The 20,411-nt window shown below is 43.2% G+C and overlaps 1 protein-coding gene across 2 annotated transcripts in view; it reads right to left on the bottom strand.

The window, feature by feature from the left end:
* CTTNBP2 (cortactin binding protein 2) overlaps positions 1-20,411 on the bottom strand; it is a 206,261-nt gene that overhangs the window by 111,069 nt on the left and 74,781 nt on the right. Inside the window, exons 3-4 of one of the 2 annotated variants that reach the window (XM_077265000.1) lie at positions 13,149-13,373; positions 330-1,950 (exon numbers count right to left, since the gene is read on the bottom strand). In XM_077265000.1, coding sequence (XP_077121115.1) covers positions 330-1,950; positions 13,149-13,373 — 1,846 coding nt within the window. The remainder of the gene's footprint in view (positions 1-329; positions 1,951-13,148; positions 13,374-20,411) is intronic. The other variant, XM_077265002.1, reaches the window with a different exon arrangement.

Here is a 20,411-nt window from a genome sequence, read left to right as displayed (position 1 = left end):
TCAATGCTGTTAATGCTATAATTTTTTTCTTCTATATAGAACACTCACGCATAACACTCAAACATCATATATTTTGCCTAAAAATAGTATTATATTGAATTTGAAAGAAATATTTTGATTGCACTAACCCAATTCTGATAAATCTCTAAAATCAGTTGGGAGAAGAATGTGCAAACTGATTTGGTAATAAAACAGATTCTCATACCCCATGTATGAAAGGAAATACAATGTGCTATAGAGACTTATCTGAAGAATGGAAGGTAAGAAACAAGTAATCACAGAATGATACATTTGGCAGAGTAAACAGTGTAAAGCTGATATCCCATTACCTGATGCTGTTACCAGGAGGCTGTCTGAATCACATGGTCTACAGGATGAGGCACTAACAGGGTGTATGGAGGAGTTACAGGCAATGGTTGTGGGAATGACAAGGGAACTTTCTGAACATGCAGGTTCGGTCCATCCAGGGGATTGGGAATGCCAAGCACCCACCTGTGATGTGCCTATGGCTGGTATGACACAGCCTGCAGATGCCACAGGTATATCTATAGATGGTTTTGGTGGCAGCTGAGGTGAAGACTTAGATACAGTTTCCTCGTTTACCCTGAATCCGTGTGTTGAAGTGGTAGGAGCAGATGTAATGGGTTTATGCTCATTTTTCACCCCAACATTTGATGGAGTCTTTAATGGAGGATGTGGTGCAGATGGAGTCTGGGAAAGTCCAGGCTTTTTTGGAGGAATAGGTGGTGGATTTCCTCGATCAACTCTTGAAACTGAAGTTGATTTAAGTGCAAATGATGGATGCCCAGTTCGTCCAGCAACTGGTGGATATGTACCAGTTTCCATTGCGTGTGAGAACCCAGGTCTTATTTGTGCATTCCCCTGAGGACTAGTAAACCTAGAAAGGACTTGGGTCACAGTATTTCTAGCCATTTGCTTTGCAACCATATTTTCACGGCTGTTGGGGGATAATTCTCTTGTTTGAAGATTTTGAGTTGTGTTTCCATTTTGGTCATGCTCATTGGCATTTGCCTGAAACTTAAACTTGGCAGCCTGAATACGAGGGCTAAGACCTGAGTTTACGGTTGTGATAGAACTAGTTGTATGTAAACTCTGCATAGACTGAGACAGGTAACTTGGTGAAGCTGGTGTGGTGCAAAATGGAATGTTAGGGTTGGCAGAATTAATGCTCATCTGTTCTGATGAGCAGCCATTCTCTTCTGTGCGGCTTAAAAATGAAGCTACTACATGGTTTGTAGGAAGACCTGTTAAGGAATCATTTTGTACAGTATGTCTATCTGTAGCATGTTTTGCAAATGCTAAATTTGTACAAACATTTCCCTTTGCATTGCTTGCCATGACATGATTAACTATTGATGGCTTGGCTGGTATAGTCAAAGGAGACTTCTTTATACTTTCAGAGTCACCATCGACAACTGATGTCTGGCAAAAAACAGAACGTGATCCAGGTCCAGCAGACAGAGAGTGCTTATCTTTATTTTTGCGAAGAGATGTAGTTGTTTTATCTTCTTCTCTATACATTTTCAGCTGCTCAATCATTTTCTTCATCTTGTCTATTTCATCTTGTAGTTCTTTGGTGTGTGCTTCTTCTTGTGAGAGCTTGGCATGGAGATGCTCTCTTTCAGTATCAAATTCAGAAAGCTGTTTTTCAACCCGAGCCTCCATCTGTGCTTCCATTTGGGACCTGATCTGTTTTTCGGTAGCTAGAGCTTCTTCTAGGTCAGAACTCTTCTTCTTTTCCAATTCTAGTTTTGACACTACATCATCAAACTTTTGAGACTCTTCCACTAGTTTGTTGGACAAAAGTTTACACTCTTTAACTAGGATCAGTACAACATGTTTATTTTTGGCGCGTTCTTCCTCTAGACGTGCCAATAACTTTTTGTGGTCTTCTTCTATGGCTTGAAGCTCACTTTTTTCTGACTCGAGCTGCATTTAGGAAAAAAACAAACCAAATTATTCTAATGTTACATATAATTATGCTACATTCTGCTGGTTTTTCTCTCCTATTAATAATATATAACTTGTTCATGTATATGTTCTTGAAGCTCCTTTTAACAACTTATTGGCTTCAATGAATATGTCAGAAGGCAAAGACTAAAGCAAAAAGTAAAGGCAGCAAAAACAAAATCTGTCACTAGAGAGACATCTCATTTTAGCACATTCATAGCATGCTTCTGGGTGTGTTCACAATGGAATAATGGCTTCTTTTAAAAACATTGGATAAAAATGACACAGAAAACCCCACAGAAAAGCCACAGCGGCAGCGCCATGGTTGGAGGAGAAGATCTTGCAGACAGCAATTCACTTCTTTGATAACATCATGGTACCTGGGCTTGAGGAAATTAAGAATTCTTGATGTATAAAATAAAATTCAACCAACGCATTTCAGCCCTGGACTGCCACCAGTCCGTTGTCGAAATGTGTTGGTGGAATGAAAACCTTAATTCTATACCATTGAGGATTCTTCATACCCACAAGCGCAGCCCAGGTTCAGTGATATCTCCACTGAGATGAGATAGCCCCTATTGAGATACTGTATGAAATTTAAAGACCCTCAGCAATCTTAGCAGGTGTATAGCTGTAGGCTATACAGCCATAGGGGTTGCGGAAATTGCATTTACATTAAAGCTCTTGGTGGTGACTGAAGATGCTTAACAGTTCTTCCATAACATTTGAGGAAATCAGTATTACAAAAAACATGTTAGAAATTGTGCTATGGGGGAGGATTGGACAACCATTTATATGTATGGGGCCTTCCAACTCTCACTTGACAGAAGATGTTGAGGGAGAGAAGGATCTGGCCTGTTGATTTTCGACAGCTGATTCTTTGGATTCTCACAGTGGCTCTGTAATAGAGAACAAATGCATTCTCGACCAATCATTACTGAGTATGGTACTATGTATGAGAAAGTCAGGAGAAATAGATGTCAGTAGAACAGCCATCTAATGTGTATGGCAGCCTAACAAGTGTGCATCTGTACCAGAGATATAAATATTAGATTGTGCGCCTCAGTAGTATTAGACTGATGTACAGTAAGTGATACAATGTGAGTCTGGCATGTATGTTTAAATTATGATTATTATGCAGCCAAATTAATTTGGAAAATATACATAATGGTTTTTGTACAAATGACCTTATTGAATGCAAGTTCAATCTTTCTTTGATTTGTGCTGCTGAATTATTAGAGCATGCGGTTAATCTACTGGTTAATAATTTATTTGCTTGCAAGATTACAAACCTAATCTCAAAGTTGAAAGACCAACACAATTGTGACCAAATGCTTCTGAAAATACATTCCTCTTTTCTTTGTCATAGCCTTACTTATCTGTTCTGTGTGCTTACATTGAGTTACTATGTAAACAGTGTTCAGAGAATAGCACATTTCATGTAGAATGGATCAAGTTTCCTATGTTTATTAGGCCTCATTTACACCTGCTTGCTATGTTACAAAATACTTTGTTTTAAAGAGGCACTATCAGCAGAAAATGTCCTTTTGTGTTTTTGTGTTGAATTTATGTGTTTATTTTTTAAATGTTTTTTTCCATATTATAATCTCTATTACAAATATTGATTTCTTGCAAATTTCTGGCGCTTTTTCAGACTCTCACTTCCTGTTTCAGCAAACAACATATGTACATAGCCACAATAGTCAGACCCTGACCCTATCCTTTGTACTGAAACATCTGTACAAAAGGTCACTATGGAGGGATGGGAAGCAGGGTCAGCTTTGATATTGCCTGTTGTTATTGGTTGATCCTGTGTTATTAGCTGTCTATATAGGTGTTACCTGTCATGGTTAGCCTACGTCTGATGATAAAGAGCCTGCTGGACACTCTTCAGAAAGGACAGAGAGTATGAGTCTAAAAAAGCCAAAAAAACAGGGTGATAATTGAAAGAATATTGGTTTTTTTGGTGCTTGTTTTTAAATAATGATCGTGACGTTAAAAAAAAAATTGCCAATGTTTTCTTTTACGTGCACGTACCACAAAAACCAGATTTAAACAATAGGTCATTTTCTAATGATAGCTTCCCTTTAATGAGTAAGAAAGAAAGAAAGAAAGCATTAAGCTACTTACGGGTAGCGGCATTTTTCGGAGGCCCATGACAGCACCACGAGAGAGAGGGGATCCGCCCCTTTAGGAACAGGAAACCCACAGATACAAAAGGGCGGCACCTCTCCCACGCATCAGTTGGATTACAGAGCCTGAGAGGACTACCGCAGTTAATGACAAGTAAATACAATATTACATACAGTCGAACACAATGATTTTAATAAAGTAACAATTGAGACAACACACGTGAGAAGAACCCTTTCTTCTTTAAATTATTTAGTTCTTTATAAACCCAGGATGTGCAACCCCTATGTGAAAAGGGAGGGAACTAAGGGTGCTGTCATGGGCCTCCGAAAAATGCCGCTACCCGTAAGTAGCTTAATGCTTTATTCGGACTCCCATGACAGCACCACGAGAGATTTACAGAGATGTAAGCCATTTTAGGGAGGGACCACAGCCTGCAGCACCCTTAACCCGAAGGTGAGATCTGAGGAGAACCCCAAGTCCAACCTATAGTGTTTAAAAAAGGTGGAAGGGGATGACCATGTGGCCGCCTTACATATCTGGTCGACCGACACTCCAGACCTCTCTGCCCAGGATGACGCCATGGCTCGGGTGGAATGTGCCCTCAGATTCTGCGGAGCTGGACCCCCACCTGTCGTGTAAGCAAGAGAGATAGCCTCCCTAATCCATTTAGCTAGTATGTATTTTGATGCTCTAGCCCCTTTCCTTGGACCTTGGAAGGACAGGAATAGTGCATTATCCTTCTTCCAATCATTAGTGACTGAGATATATTGAAGAAGGCATCTCCTGACATCTAAGGTATGGAGCTCACTTTCTTTAGGGTTAGAAGGATTAGGGATAAATGAAGGTAAAACTATCTCCTGCGATCTGTGAAACTGGGATACTACCTTTGGTAAGTAGGCTGGGTCCGGTCTAAGGATAACTCTATCCTGGAGAAATTCTGTATACGGGGGAAGTCTAGAGAGCGCCTGGATGTCTCCTATTCTGCGAGCAGATGTTATAGCTATTAGGAAAGCTGTTTTGAGATACAACATCCTGACTGAGGCTTCATTCAACGGCTCAAAAGGGGGCTTTGTCAAAGAAGAAAGGACAAGATTTAAATCCCATGGTACCATTTTGTTTCTATATAACGGTCTAATTCTACCGACCGCCTTAATAAATCTCGACACCCAGTAGTTGCCCGCAATATTACATGAGAACAGGACCCCAAGTGCAGAAACTTGTACTCTTAATGTGCTTGTGGAGAGTTTTAACTCTAACCCCCTTTGCAGAAATTCCAATATTTGACGTATTGGTACCCCATCATTAATGTTAAATTCTGAAGAAGTTAGGAACTTTCTCCAGGTTCTGGAGTAGATTCTGGTTGTTATTGGCTTTCTACTTTTTAAAAGGGTATCAACTAATTTAGGAGAGAAGCCTTTATTTTCTAACAATGACCGCTCAAACTCCAAGCCGTCAAATGAAGTCCCTTCACTTGTGGATGGAGTATCGGCCCCTGGGAGAGTAAATTTGGGATGTCTGGAAGCACCCAGGGATCGTCCACCGACATCGTCCTGAGCCATGAAAACCAAGTTCTCCTGGGCCAGAAGGGAGCAATCAGAATGAGTCTCGCACGATCTTCTCTGATTTTCCTCACCACTAGAGGTAATAGGTTCAATGGTGGGAAGGCGTAGGCCAGAGAAAAATCCCATTTTATGAGGAATGCATCCACTGCCAGTGGATTTTCCCTGGGATTTAGGGAACAAAAGTTTTTTACTTTTTTGTTTTCCTTCGTGGCAAATAGGTCCACCACTGGTCGACCCCATAAGCGGACAATCTGCTTGAAGATGTCTCCATTTAGAGACCATTCTCCTTGTTTTAGAACATTGCGGCTGAGAAAGTCCGCTTTTATATTGTCTTTTCCTGTGATGTGTAGAGCAGTCAAAGATTGTAAATTCTCTTCTGCCATCCGGAGGAGACGATCTGTGATCTGCATCAGAGTCTCGGAGTGTGTACCTCCTTGATGATTTATATAGGAGACTGCCACCCAGTTGTCCGAGAGGATCCTGACATGGTGGCCCTGCAGATACATGAGGAGTTTTTTAACTGACAATTCGATTGCCAATAATTCTCTCTGATTGGATGAAGATGTTGAATATGGTTCCCATTGGCCTTGAACTACAATGTCATTCATGTGAGCCCCCCAACCTGAGGAGCTAGCATCCGTAGTTATAACCCGGGATACTTCTATCATCCAGGGAACGCCTGCCGACAAATTATCCCTATCCAGCCACCAATTTAGGGATTCGAGAGTCGCTGGTTCTAAAGTTATCTTTTCCTCTAATACACCCCTCAAGATCCTGTCCTTAATCAAAACTTCTTTCTGGAGGGATCTAGCATGATAATGTGCCCACCTTACCGCTGGAATGCAGGATGTGAGGGACCCCAGTAGGGACATAGCTTGCCGAAGGGTCATAGAGGGTGTATTAATTGCTTTTAATACCTGATGTTGAATCTGGTCTAATTTATTTTCCGGAAGATAACACTGTTGTGTAGTTGAATCTAATAATAAACCTAGGAACTTCTGAATTTTTTGAGGCTGTAACCGAGATTTTTCAAAATTAATTATCCAGCCCAGGCGTTCCAGCTTAACCCTAGTTAGTTCTAGTTGGGACAAACAGTGTTCTACCGAGTTCCCTACTATGAGGAAATCGTCGAGGTATGGCACAATAAGAATATTAGATTCCCGCAAGTGAGCCATCACTTCCGCCACTATTTTTGTGAATACTCTAGGGGCTGATGTTATACCGAAAGGAAGAGCTCTGTACTGAAAATGATTAATCACTCCTCCCATTAATACTGCTACTCTCAAGTACTGCTGAAAATCCACATGAATAGGTACATGGTAATAGGCATCCTTTAAATCGACTACCACCATAAAGCAGTTTTTGAACAGTATTTTTATTGTTGAGCTGATAGACTCCATCTTAAAAGTATGCTTAACCAGATAGCTATTAAGATGCCTGAGATTTATGATGGTTCTATACGTGTTATCAGGTTTCTGTATAAGAAACAAGGGAGAATAAAATCCTTTCCCTCTATCAGACTCTGGAACCTGTGTAAGTACATTCTTAGAGCAAAGAGACCGCACCTCTTCTTCTAGCGCAGATTGTTCTAGGGGATTAGAACGCAAGGGAGTTAACATAAATTTATCCCATGGGGTATGGCAAAACTCAAGTGTAAGACCCCGAGAAATAGTATCTTGTACCCAGACACTATTCGTGATCTCTGCCCATTCCGAACCGAAATGTAATAGTCTACCCCCCACCGGGGTTCCTAGTCATTTGTCTTCTTTTTTTCTTTCTTTTGAGGAACGACGGAACATATATCCCGTACCTCGTCTACGTCTGTCTTCCCATCTAGACCGATCCCTTGAAGGTGAAAAAGGTACGCTTTCCTCCGCGACCAAACCTTCTCTTATTAAAGGGACGACGATAGGACCCCAGCAGATTGGGGAATTTCTTTTTGTCATCCCCCGCTTTCTCTAGGAGTTCATCCAAGGTGGGCCCGAATAGATACTCCCCTTCACAAGGAATGGCACAAAGTTTCGATCTTGTTTGTATATCACCTGGCCAACATTTCAGCCATAGAGCCCTCCTGGCTGCATTCGAGAGACCTGCTGCTCTAGCGGCCATTTTAACGGAGTCAATGGATGCATCTGATAAGAAGGCAGCTGCTTCTTGAATTATAGGTAAGGCAGTCAGAATAGAATCCCTAGATGCACCTCCTTTCAACTGGGTCTCTAATTGATCCAGCCAGACCATCATTGATCTGGCTGTACAGGTTGAAGCCACCGCAGGCCTTAGGGAACCGGCTGCCATCTCCCAGGTACTCTTTAGAAAGGTGTCCGCTTTTCTATCAAGGGGGTCTTTAAGGGTCCCCATGTCCTCAAAGGGGAGAGATGCCCGTTTTGCCACCTTGGCAATTGCCGCATCTAACTTAGGGGCTTTTTCCCAACTGGTGACTGCTGGATCATCAAATGGATATCTGCGCTTCTGCGCTGGAGGTAAGGAACCCTTTCTATCGGATTTTTTCCACTCTCTTTTGATAAGATCCTGGATTTTCTCATTGAGCGGAAAGATCCTACGTTTTTTCTGCTCCAACCCACTAAACATAATTTCCTCCTTGGAAAGTTGGGGTCTCGATTCTGCTATGCCCATCGTTCCTCTGACCGCTTTAACCAGCTTATCCACTCGATCAAGGGGTAGACAGAAGCGGGCGGTGTCCTCGTCCGAGGAAGAGGACGATGCAGCTGAACCGGAGAAAACTTCCTCCTTATCCTCCTCTACTGAAGAATCGGAGAGTAATGGAGCTTTAGATTTAGAGCTTCCTCCTTGAGAAAGACCTTTTAAGGATTGTCTGACCTCCATTCTGATCATCTCTTTCAAGCTGGTGGTCATAGTAAGGGATTCCTCCGCTACCTGAGGGGGTAAGTAAAGCAATCTAATCCCTGTAGATATAATGCTCTTATCCCCTCCCCTTTCCTGAGACCTCACCGTCTGCTGGATACAAGGGCCACATAATTTTTTAGGGCACGAATCAGGTAGGGGAACCCCGCAGATACCACATTCCCTGTGTTTCGCCTTCCCGGCACATTTCTTCCCCTATAATAGAACATATGAGGGGAATCATGTCACTGGGTGAACTTTCACGAAGATCACTTACCAGCGCTGCCCAAAGAAAAGTACCGGAATACGAGGGGGATTTCCTCTGGCTGACGCTCCAGACCCCTGCCTGGAGGAGCTTTTGTGGCCAGACTCACTACTCCTTTTGTCGCGATCCTTCCCTTTAGGCTTCTGGGATACCTCTTCCTGTAACTGCACGTGCTCGTGCTCGTCCTCCATCTCCAAACAATATGAGGCCAGAAGCAAGGAACCACGATCCGGAGTTCTTTTAATAACCCCTCCTCCGGTCAGCAGCTGTGCCTAGCGCTCCCCTGATTGATTTTTCCCGCCTCCCCCAGGTGCAGGCGGTTTTCCCTGGGGCTCAGAATGCCAGCGACGCTATACCGGTGGGCGCCGCCATCTTGGGATACACTGCGCATGCGCAGGACCCCGGAAACCCGGAAGTGACTGCCGACTCCTCCCCCGACGTCACCCCGGCTCCCGGCGCTTTCCATCAGCGCACAGAGCGGCGAGGGACGCCGGACAGAGCCGCAGCACCCCAGGTGGCGCCCCCAAGTGCCGCTGCATACCGAGACCCCAGCCACCCGAGAAGGAGGAGACCCAGGGGACATACTTACCTAGCGCTGGCTTGGAGACAGGACACCACCGGCGACCGCTCCCTGCTGGAATGCCACTGACATGCAGCCCTGCCCGGACCATCGTGACATCATCCAGGAACTCCGCACCGGCCGAGGTAGGAGACCCCCTCGCTACCTGAGTCGGCCGGCCGGCCTGGGATCCTTTTGTAAGTTCTGCAGGATCCCGTCCCATTAGGAACAGGAAACCAACTGATGCGTGGGAGAGGTGCCGCCCTTTTGTATCTGTGGGTTTCCTGTTCCTAAAGGGGCGGATCCCCTCTCTCTCGTGGTGCTGTCATGGGAGTCCGAATAAATAGTGTTGCATGCTGCATTTTTTTCTGTAAAATGACAGAAACTAGGCGGACTGCTATAAATTCAATAGGGTCTTTTGGATGTTTGTGTTCGTCATGTGATGAATCCATCCTTGAATAATTTAAATTTTTTGTTTCCACAAAAACAAACCTTCTAACACAGATATGAAAACAGTCAAATAGTGTAGGGAATGTAACTACTTCATAACCCATGATTAATGAGCCCAGGGAGGTGAGAAAAACTACAAACATTCGTACTCACTTCCAGGACTGGAGCCTCTCTTTCTCATACTCAGCGCTTCACCCCACCCCCACCCCCATTGATCTGCTGGGATCAAAATAGAGAGGGCATCATGGAAGTGCTGTAACTAGTCAGTAATCGCTGATCGGCTACATCACTCACATTTTCTCAAAGTGGAGGAAACAGTTTTCCTTTTTGTCAGACAAATTGTGAATGTCGATATGTCAAGTAGTAATCCTGGGCAAAATGAACCTACCTTTTAAAAATTGATATACCTTTCAAGTGATGTACCAGACGGCAGGGTAGAGAATCAGATGTTAACGTAGCCTACTGGCGGAATGTATTTTGATCTATATATGTCCTGTAATCTACTAAGCAGTTGTTTCAAGCTGAAGAGAGGAGGACTATAGCGAAATTCAGATAAATTGATGCTGGGAAGTCCAGAAAAATGTCTCCCCTTAATTATCGCTTTATTCTACACATGGTATATCCATTTTGGAGAAACTTGCAAAAACATTGAAAAACAGCACATATCTTTGAATAATATTTGTAACTCTTTAATATTTGTAGCTCTGCTTCATGTTTCCTTGCAATGCTAATGCTTTGAATGGTGTATAAATTATAACAGTGTAAGAAGCAGCTTCTTAAAAGTAGCTTTTGCAAAAGTTTTAATTGATAAAAATACGGTATATCTCTTTTCGGAACTTTGCTTCAGTTAAAAGGGTAACAGATGCCAGAAGGAGGAGTACAACTAGCATTGAACAGGTGTTGGGCAACATGCCAACCATTTAGCAAGTATATTGTTAATTTCTTAAGTCTAAGTCACACTAAACGACTTACCAACGATCACGACCAGCGATACGACCTGGCCGTGATCGTTGGTAAGTCGTTGTGTGGTCGCTGGGGAGCTGTCACACAGACAGCTCTCTCCAGCGACCATCGATCAGGGGAACGACTTCGGTATCGTTGAAACTGTCTTCAACGATGCCGAAGTCCCCCTGCAGCACCCGGGTAACCAGGGTAAACATCGGGTTACTAAGTGCAGGGCCGCGCTTAGTAACCCGATATTTACCCTGGTTACCATTGTAAAAGTAAAAAAAAAACAAAACACTACATACTCACATTCTGATGTCTGTCACGTCCCCCGCCGGCGTCCACAGGGTTAAAACTGCTTTCGGCAAGAGCGTGGCTAATGCACGCGCTGCTGCCGAGAGCTTCCCTGCACTGAATGTGTCAGCGCCGGCAGTAACAGCGGTGACGTCACCGCTGTGCTCTGCTTTACGGCCGGCGCTGACACAGTCAGTGCAGGGAAGCACTCGGCAGCAGTGCGTGCATATTAGCAGCGCTCCTGCCGAAAGCAGTTTTAACCCTGTGGACGCCGGGGGACGTGACCGACATCAGAATGTGAGTATGTAGTGTTTTTTTTTTTACTTTTACAATGGTAACCAGGGTAAATATCGGGTTACTAAGCGCGGCCCTGCGCTTAGTAACCCGATATTTACCCTGGTTACAAGTGAACACATCGCTGGATCGGCGTCACACACGCCGATCCAGCGATGACAGCGGGTGATCAGCGACCAAAAAAAGGTCCTGCTCATTCCCATCGACCAACGATCTCCCAGCAGGGGCCTGATCGTTGGTCGCTGTCACACATAACGAGATCGTTAGCGGGATCGTTGCTACGTCACCAAAAGCGTGACGTTGCAACGATATCGTTAACGATATCGTTATGTGTGACTCAGCCTTTACTCTTTTCAGCAAATGATGTAACTTAAATCAATCTGATAAGAACAAAACAACACTTCTTATAACAAATGTTGCCATTTTGTGCAAAAGCAAAGTCGAATCCAAATGTGACATTGTAAAACAGAATGTTATTGTATGCTGCAAGGTAACCTGAATGACTAAAAGTTAGTGAACAAAGGCAAACGTGAGTGCATGGGAGTGCTGTCAAGTGACTTCTGATGACTGAATATTAGAAGGTCTTATTGAGCATTTATAATTTTGTTAGCTTTTCTGAGCAACATAATTTAATCAGAGTATTGGATCAAGAGATAAAGTCTGTATATAGGGTAGCGCAACATCACCAAACCTGCCGTTGTCTGTGGGATCAGCTGACATTCTAATTTGTATGTGGGCTTCCGAATCTCCCCAACAAATTATAATGGGGAGAGAAGCATTCAGCACGTCTAAATTGCGACTGATGATCCTTTCTTCAGTAGATACACCGCCAGAGGAATCTGGGAGCCTTTCATAGAGAACACAGGGAAGCTTGATTAAGCGGATCCTCATGTGTAAGGGGGAATCGGGAGAGATAACCATCAGCTAAAAGGCAACGTGGGCAAATGTGAGCCATAAAGAGCCAGCTAATATAGGCAAATATGAAAAAATGATCTTCTTGTCCAGTGACCTCTAATGATCTGGCTCACATACTTGCCATTTCGGCATATTGGAAGGGCTTATTGAGCATTTTTTTTAACCTTTTTGAGCAACAAGGCATTGTATCAAGAGGTACTGAACAACAGGACAATGGTTATGGTGTATGCTATGCTGATCTGACTACTTCAGAATACTCTGTGTGATCATAGTCAGAAATTAGACGTTTTTGAAGCAGAAACCACTCTAGGAAAAACTATTTGGGGGAGGGAATTTTATTTCCTTGATGCATTTCCTGAAATGGTTTGAGAGAGCAGCCTTGCAGCCTTTTTATTTGACAGTGCTTAGTTTGGAGCAGATTATATAAGAGGACACTTTAAAGTAGTGAGAAATACACACCCCCCCCCCCCCCCCCAAATCAGGCTTTTGTCTAAACCTCTTCAGGAAAATAATATTCAAAAACCTTGTTATATGAACTTCAAACTGGACTTCCGATTGAATTGGATAGGAATAGTTTTCCAAGCATCTTGTGAAGTTGTTTTTGAGGAGTATTTTGGAGAGGATTCACCCCCCAAAAAATTACTAACAAAAGTCTGTGTAAACTTAAACCTATTTTTTTCTGAAATATAAAATAGCCTTGAAAATGTTATAAGATAAATTGTAGCTAAGCAGTTGCTATGTGTGTCCATATACATGGCTTCGATCTTTATGTTGGCCAACATATGGCATTTTAACTTAAAGAGATATAAAGTTTGACATATGTCTCTGACGGTTACATTGTGCAGTTTTTAGTGTTGGGCACTAAAAAAAAAGTCTTGAAGAAAAAAGGAACACTTGCCTTTCTTTGTCTTCTTTCAGCAGCAGCAAGTTGAGCCGTCAACCTCTCCTGCATCTTCCTGCAGTGTGCCATAACAGCTTCTAAGATCGTAAGAGGGTTGCTACAAATTGGTTTCTTCTCCTTGTCAAAAGCACCTGCTTCACAGTCTCTCTGAAGAGCAAGGAATGGGTCACCAAGATTAAATCTTCCATATCTTTCTTGAACAAAAACTTCCTTTCTTCGTGCCTTAAAAATAAAAAACATGGCATTAAGTTAAACCCTACATACCATGTAAAGTATATACAACCAGGATTCTAGTCTTTGAAAGGTGTTTCTGAAAAACCATCATTATGCCATTGCAGATATGCCATTAATCAGGGTTCACCAGGGCCGGACTGGGACTAAAATTCAGCCCTGGCATTTGAAGTTACACAGGCCCACTTGTCACATGGTGACTGTATAATATCTTTGTACACTTGTAGGCAGGGCCGGTTTTAGGCAAAGTGGGGCCCTAGGCAAAGTTTAAATGGGGCCCCAAATGCTAACATATTGCACATCACACAAAAGCATTTTGGTTGTATTTACAAAAGCTGAGTTCAGGCCGCTAAATGAGTTTGATCAACAATACTGAAGTTGTTCAACACTTGTTTCCCGGCCTCTTTCCACCAGCTGAGGAATAATGATGGGACAGAACGATCACTAATAGATCACTAACAGATCACCATACAGTATCATGTTATCAGCAGCAGATCTACAGTTTACGCTGGTGATGCGCTGCTGAGAACAATGATTTTTGTTCCAGCAAAAACAATCTGAATATGCACCATTTTACTTGTTCAGTAAAATACACCCCATAGTCCTCCATATATTATAATGCACTGCTCAGTCCTCCATATAGCATAATACACTCCTCATAGTGCTCCATATAGTATAATGCACCGCCATAGTCATCCATGTAGTACAATTCACTTCCCATAGTATAATGCACCCATAGTTCTTCATATAGTATAACGTATTCCCCATAATCCTTGATACAGTATAATGCAGCCCACATATAGTATAATGCAGTCACCACCCTACAGAATATAATGCAGCCACCCGAGTATAATGCAGCCATCCCATAGAATATAATACAGCCCACCTCCCCATAATATATAATGCAGCCCCCACAGAATATAATGCAGCCCCCCATAGTATATCACAGCCTCCCCCATAGAATATAATATACCCCCACAATAGTATATAACAGCCACATAGTATATAACACAGCCTCCCCATAGAATATAATATACCCCCCATAGTATATAGCACAACCCGCATAGCAGATAACACAGCCCACATAGCAGTATACAGCACAGCCCATGTAGCAGTATACAGCACAGCCCACATAGTAGTATATAGCACTGCCCACATAGTAGTATACAGCAGAGCCCACATAGTAGTATATAGCACAGCCCACACAGCAGTATACAGCAGAGCCCACACAGTAGTATACAGCACAGCCTACATAGTAGTATATAGCACAGCCCACATAGTAGTATACAGCAGAGTCCACACAGTAGTATATAGCAGAGCCCACATAGTAGTATACAGCACTGCCAACATAGTAGTATACAGCACTGCCCACATAGCAGTATATAGCACAGCCCACATAGTAGTATACAGCAGAGTCCACAGGTCTCCCCCCCCCCCCCAGAATGGCCTCACAAAAAAAACACTCCTCACCTCCCCTCGTGCCTGCGGTGCTCCCTGCTCCTGTCTCGGTGGCTGCCGCTGCACTGCCTGGGACACAGTGAGTGCGCGCGCATCTGCAGTGTCAGAGGCAGAGCGGGGAATGATGGGAGAGGGAGCATCAGGTGATGCTCTCTCCATCATTGCATTCAACTGTACCGGAGTCGGCGCGCAGCGGCCCACTACTGGCACCGGCCCTTCTGGCATATGCCAGAACTGCCTGATGCCTGATGGCCAGTCCGACCCTGGGGTTCACCAACCACTCATTCACAGTGATGTCCACATTTGCACAGGTTCCACATTTCCCTATATTATTAGGATCCTAACAAAAGACCTCTGTCACACGCGGGCTGGGAAACTCCGGTGGATGGCACAACACACACAACGGGATGGAAAAAGGGAGAGGAAGGCCCTAACAGTAGGGAGCGAGGGATTGGGCACCGCCTAACAACAACCTGTGCCTATCCCTAAGCTCCCCTATTGCCCTATGCACAGGTCCTTCCCCCGGCAGCACCACGTGCCTAATCTCTAGCTAGCCTCACCAATGCAGATGATATAAACATAGGGGGTAGTGACAAGCACAAGACAGACAAGGTAAAAAAAACAAGAAACTTAGCTCCAGGCTCCGCTATCAAGCTCCACTCAGCAGAGGATATACGTAAACAGGACCCCAAACTCCACAGAAGTATCAGATACAGCGCTGACACCAGAGAGCTGCAAACTCCTAGCCTGGTCTACATAGTAAACTGTATTACCAACAGTCAGCTGATGCGTTATGTGAATATTTAATGGATGGTGGGAGTGGTCACCATCCACATCAGCTGCCAGCAAGAACTGACATTAACCCTTGCTGGCCCCAAAGTAAAAACACATTTAAATTAAAGCAGAACCAGAGCTGTCATCTCTGCAAAAATGAGTTGTGACAACCTCTGTCATATCCGATGAGACACAGCCCCTTGTATCACTGCTTACTGTACATGTTACATCTAGAAAAGCTGTCCACTTCTCCTGGGTGGTAAGTTTTTGTTTCGGGTTGCCAATATTAGGCTGGCCAGATATTTGTCAACCTTTAATATGATCCCTCAAACATTCAGATACTTTAACATGTTGGGATTCTGCACTGCTCATTAAAGGTGAAAACATACATAGCACATTTGTTGAAGACATTTCTGCAACTGTTTTGTTCATCTGCATTCCGGGAAAAAAAAAATCGTACTCATTAACTGATTTACCATTGCAAAGCAAATTCTGCAACAAATGCGTAATATATCAATTTACTGTAAAATGCAAGTTATCTGCAATACTTCCAGCAGAAAATATATCACATAAAAAAACACACATAACGATTGCTGCGTATGGATTACGTAATACTGTAGCATATTGCATGATAAGATCATAGGGTTTAATTAGTAATGACGTTGCAAAACTAAAACAAGAACTCAAATCAGTGAAAATAAATGTAACACTTTGACAACAGTACACAATACTTTTCATGGTGCCTCATGGTGTTCTTCAGATTCTATCTCAGAATGTCCACCTAACATGTCATTAGTACTCAACAGAAAACATTACAGTCATACCTTGGCACTCAACTGTTTTGAAACTTGTTACATTTGTTATTTGCCACATTGGGACATGAGACTTTTGTCCGAGTACTCGACGTTTGATTGGTAACCGACAAACAAGCTAGAACTTGATGTCGGTTGCCTCATGATTCGCTACTCTGTCCAGCCAAGACAAAGGGTCTTGCACTGGTTACGTGGTAGCCCTTCTCCTGTGCACATCCCCTTGAGATCTTATCAGAGAGAAAGAGGGCAGGTGCCCAATGTTCTACTAGGCCATCCATGTAACCACCACTCTCCTCTCACTATCTCATCAAGCCAAGGACTCTTCTAAGTACAGGTAAAGTGACGTTTTTTATTGTATTTAACAGTTTATTCATTTTTAGGTTTCTTTCTCATTTAAAGTAATGATGTACATCCCTATCATTTTACTTGCCTTAAGATGCACGGTCTTTGGTTTGGGACACATTACATTTACTTTACTGCTTTTGGGAAAAATTTATTTGGTAGTAGTTTTTGATACTTGTCGCAAGTCTCTGAACCAATTCGTGATGAATAGCGAGGTGCCACTGTACTTTTAAAGTAGTATTTGTTTTTGCCTCCTACAATAGAGGTTCAGATTGCACTTACTTCATATATTAACGAATGGGACAGCACTGCTTCAAGGTTGGTCTGCTTGAAAAATTCAGAACCCATTTCACAAAAAAAAAAATATATATATAATGGAAGTGACAGTTGTGGCATTAATATATAGATATTTATTAAAGTGGTTATCTGGATTCATAAAAAAAAAATGTAGCCAGGCTGCTTAGGCTTTAAATGTACAAAATAAGCATAATTTACCCAATGGAGTCTCTGCTGCCCCCACAAATCTTTGTCTACGGAGCTGCAGCGGTGATGTCAAGTGTATAACACGATACCACTTCGACCAATCATTGAACTCTGTGGTGTTATGAGGTCACTGCTGCAGCCATATAAACAAAGACCAAGTGTGGACAATGGAGATTTTAACAGACAAGTACTAATTTATTTTTATATTTTTAAGCATTGTCAGCATTTACCCCATTTTTCTTTAGAGGAAAGAAGACAATCCCTTTAAAAAGGAATGTGTCGTAATTAAATAACTGACTATTTAACATGTATTTTATAACAATTTTGGGCAATTTTGTTTTTAAGATTAAAGGTAGACATAAATCCATAAAGTTCAACTGATAACCTAACATGATGATCCAGAGGAAGGCAAACACATGAGGCAGATGCTAACTGCCTCATATTAGGGAAAAAATTCCTTCCTGACTCCAAATACGGCAATCAGACTAGTTCTCTGGATGTATGTCACAGAATCTAGTACCCATAACCTGTTATATTGTGTTTTTCAAGAAAGGCATCCAGGCCCTCTTTGTAATTTTGAAGTGGGTTAACCATTACATTATGTGGCAGATAGACTACTCTTATAGTAAAGAATAATTTTTGTGATTATGCTTGAACCTCCTCTACTCTAGAAGAAGAGGATGTCCCCTTCTCACCATTGCAAGCCTAGGTGTAAAAAGATCATCAGAAAGAACTACCGTATATACTCGAGTATAAGCCGACCCGAGTATAAGCCGACCCCCCTAATTTTGCCACAAAAAACTGGGAAAACTTATTGACTCGAGTATAAGCCTAGGGTGGAAAATGCAGCAGGTACCGGTGAATTTCAAAATTAGAAATAGATACTCCATACCATTCATTATGGCCCCATAGATGCTCCACATAAAGCTGTGCCGTATATAATGCTCTGCACCGTTCATTATGGCCCCATAGATGCTCCACATAAAGCTGTGCCATATATAATGCTCTGCACCGTTGCCCCATAGATAGCTGTGCCATATATATAATGCTCTGCACCGTTGCCCCATAGTTGTGCCATATAGTGCTCTGCACCATTGCCCCATAGCTGTGCCATATAGTGCTCTGCACAGTTGCCTCATAGCTGTGCCATATAGTGCTCTGCACCGTTGCCCCATAGCTCTGCCATATAGTGCTCTGCACAGTTGCCTCATAGCTGTGCCATATAGTGCTCTGCACCGTTGCCCCATAGCTGTGCCATATAGTGCTCTGCACCGTTGCCCCATAGCTGTGCCATATAGTGCTCTGCACCGTTGCCCCATAGCTGTGCCATATAGTGCTCTGCACCGTTGCCCCATAGCTCTGCCATATAGTGCTCTGCACAGTTGCCTCATAGCTGTGCCATATAGTGCTCTGCACCGTTGCCCCATAGTTGTGCCATATAGTGCTCTGCACCGTTGCCCCATAGCTGTGCCATATAGTGCTCTGCACCGCTGTGCCATATAGTGCTCTGCACCGTTGCCCCATAGCTGTGCCATATAGTGCTCTGCACCATTGCCCCATAGCTCTGCCATATAGTGCTCTGCACCATTGCCCCATAGATGCTCCACATAAATCTGTGCTGCTGCTGCAATAAAAAAAAAAAAACAAAAACACATACTCACCTCTCTTGCTTGCAGCTCCTCGGCGCCATCTTCCCGGCGTCTCTCCGCACTGACTGATCAGGCAGAGGGCGGCGCGCACACTATATGCGTCATCGCGCCCTCTGCCTGAACAGTCAGTGCAGAGAGACGCCGGGAAGATGGCGCGACGCCCGGCGTGTGGAGCGAGGACAGGTGAATATGACATACTTACCTGCTCCCGGCGTCCCGCTCCTTCCCCCTGCCTGTCTTCGGTGCCGCAGCCTCTTTCTCTATCAGCGGTCACCGGCACCGCTTCATTAGAGAAATGAATATGCGGCTCCGCCCCTATGGGAGGTGGAGCAGCCTATTCATTTCTCTAATGAGCGGTCCCACGGAGGCTGCGGCACCCGGAGACAGTGGGACGTGCAGGGGGGGCGACAGGAACGCCGGAACTAGGTGAGTATATGATAGTGCTCACCCGCCGACCCCACCACCGATCATGACTCGAGTATAAGCCGAGGGGGCACTTTCAGCCCAAAAATTTGGGCTGAAAATCTCGGCTTATACTCGAGTATATACGGTATGTATTTTGCCCTCATATTTGTACATTGTAATAGGATTGCCCTAAGTATTCATTTTTCCAAGCTAAACAACCCCAAGTTTGATAATTCTCTTAATAACCTTGGTCGCTCTTCTTTGCACGCGCCCTAGTCAGCTATGTTTTTCTTATACATCGGAACCCAAAATTATACACAATATTCTAAGTGTGGGCGCACTAGTGGCTTGTATACACTGTGTGCAGAATTAATAGGCGAGTATTTTGACCATATCATTTTTATGCAGATATTTCAACTTTAAGCTGCAAAAACTTAAATGCTCATTGGATGAAGCAGATCAGGTGATGTGTATTTGTGTAATGAGGGAGGGTGTGACCTAAGGATACCACCACTTTTTATCAAGGTGTGCACAATTACGTAACTTGTTTTCCTCAGGCAAAATGGGCCAAAAAAAAAAAAACAGCAAACGATGTATCAGACTATGGAAAGTCAAAAATTGCTACAAGTCTTGCAAAGTGATGCAGAACTGTTCAAAATCCTAAAACACAGTGTACAATCACAGAGTGTATGACTTTTTGGGTATACTAATATATGGCTGAGAACTGTCTGCACTGTACGGATTATTCTAGCCCAGTATATTCTATATTCAGTAGGACTTGAGTTTGTTATCGTGATTTTATTAGGTTGTATTATGTCAGGTAGTCGTTTTTTCAATTAAAATGTATTTATAATATTCAGGTGTGCAAATGTCTTAATGCATTTCTGTTGCGTTTAACATGGTGACGTCCACTAATCTGATATGCTACCTCCCTACCTAAAAAGCTACACTTTACTAACTACTATTATTTTTTTTTTCCTAAAAGACAAAAAAAATCGGACGCCACTAACACTGCGACGTTCACTACTCTAACAAGCTAAAAAATGAAATAGTCCCTTAGCGCAGAATCTGATCAGCAGCAATACTGATTAGAGCAGGAACGATCA

The sequence above is a fragment of the Ranitomeya variabilis genome, chromosome 5 (assembly GCF_051348905.1).
Source record: "Ranitomeya variabilis isolate aRanVar5 chromosome 5, aRanVar5.hap1, whole genome shotgun sequence".
Classification (NCBI taxonomy): Eukaryota; Metazoa; Chordata; class Amphibia; order Anura; family Dendrobatidae; genus Ranitomeya; species Ranitomeya variabilis.
Note: the sequence above shows the minus strand (reverse complement) of the source record. Positions and strands in the feature narration are given on the sequence as shown.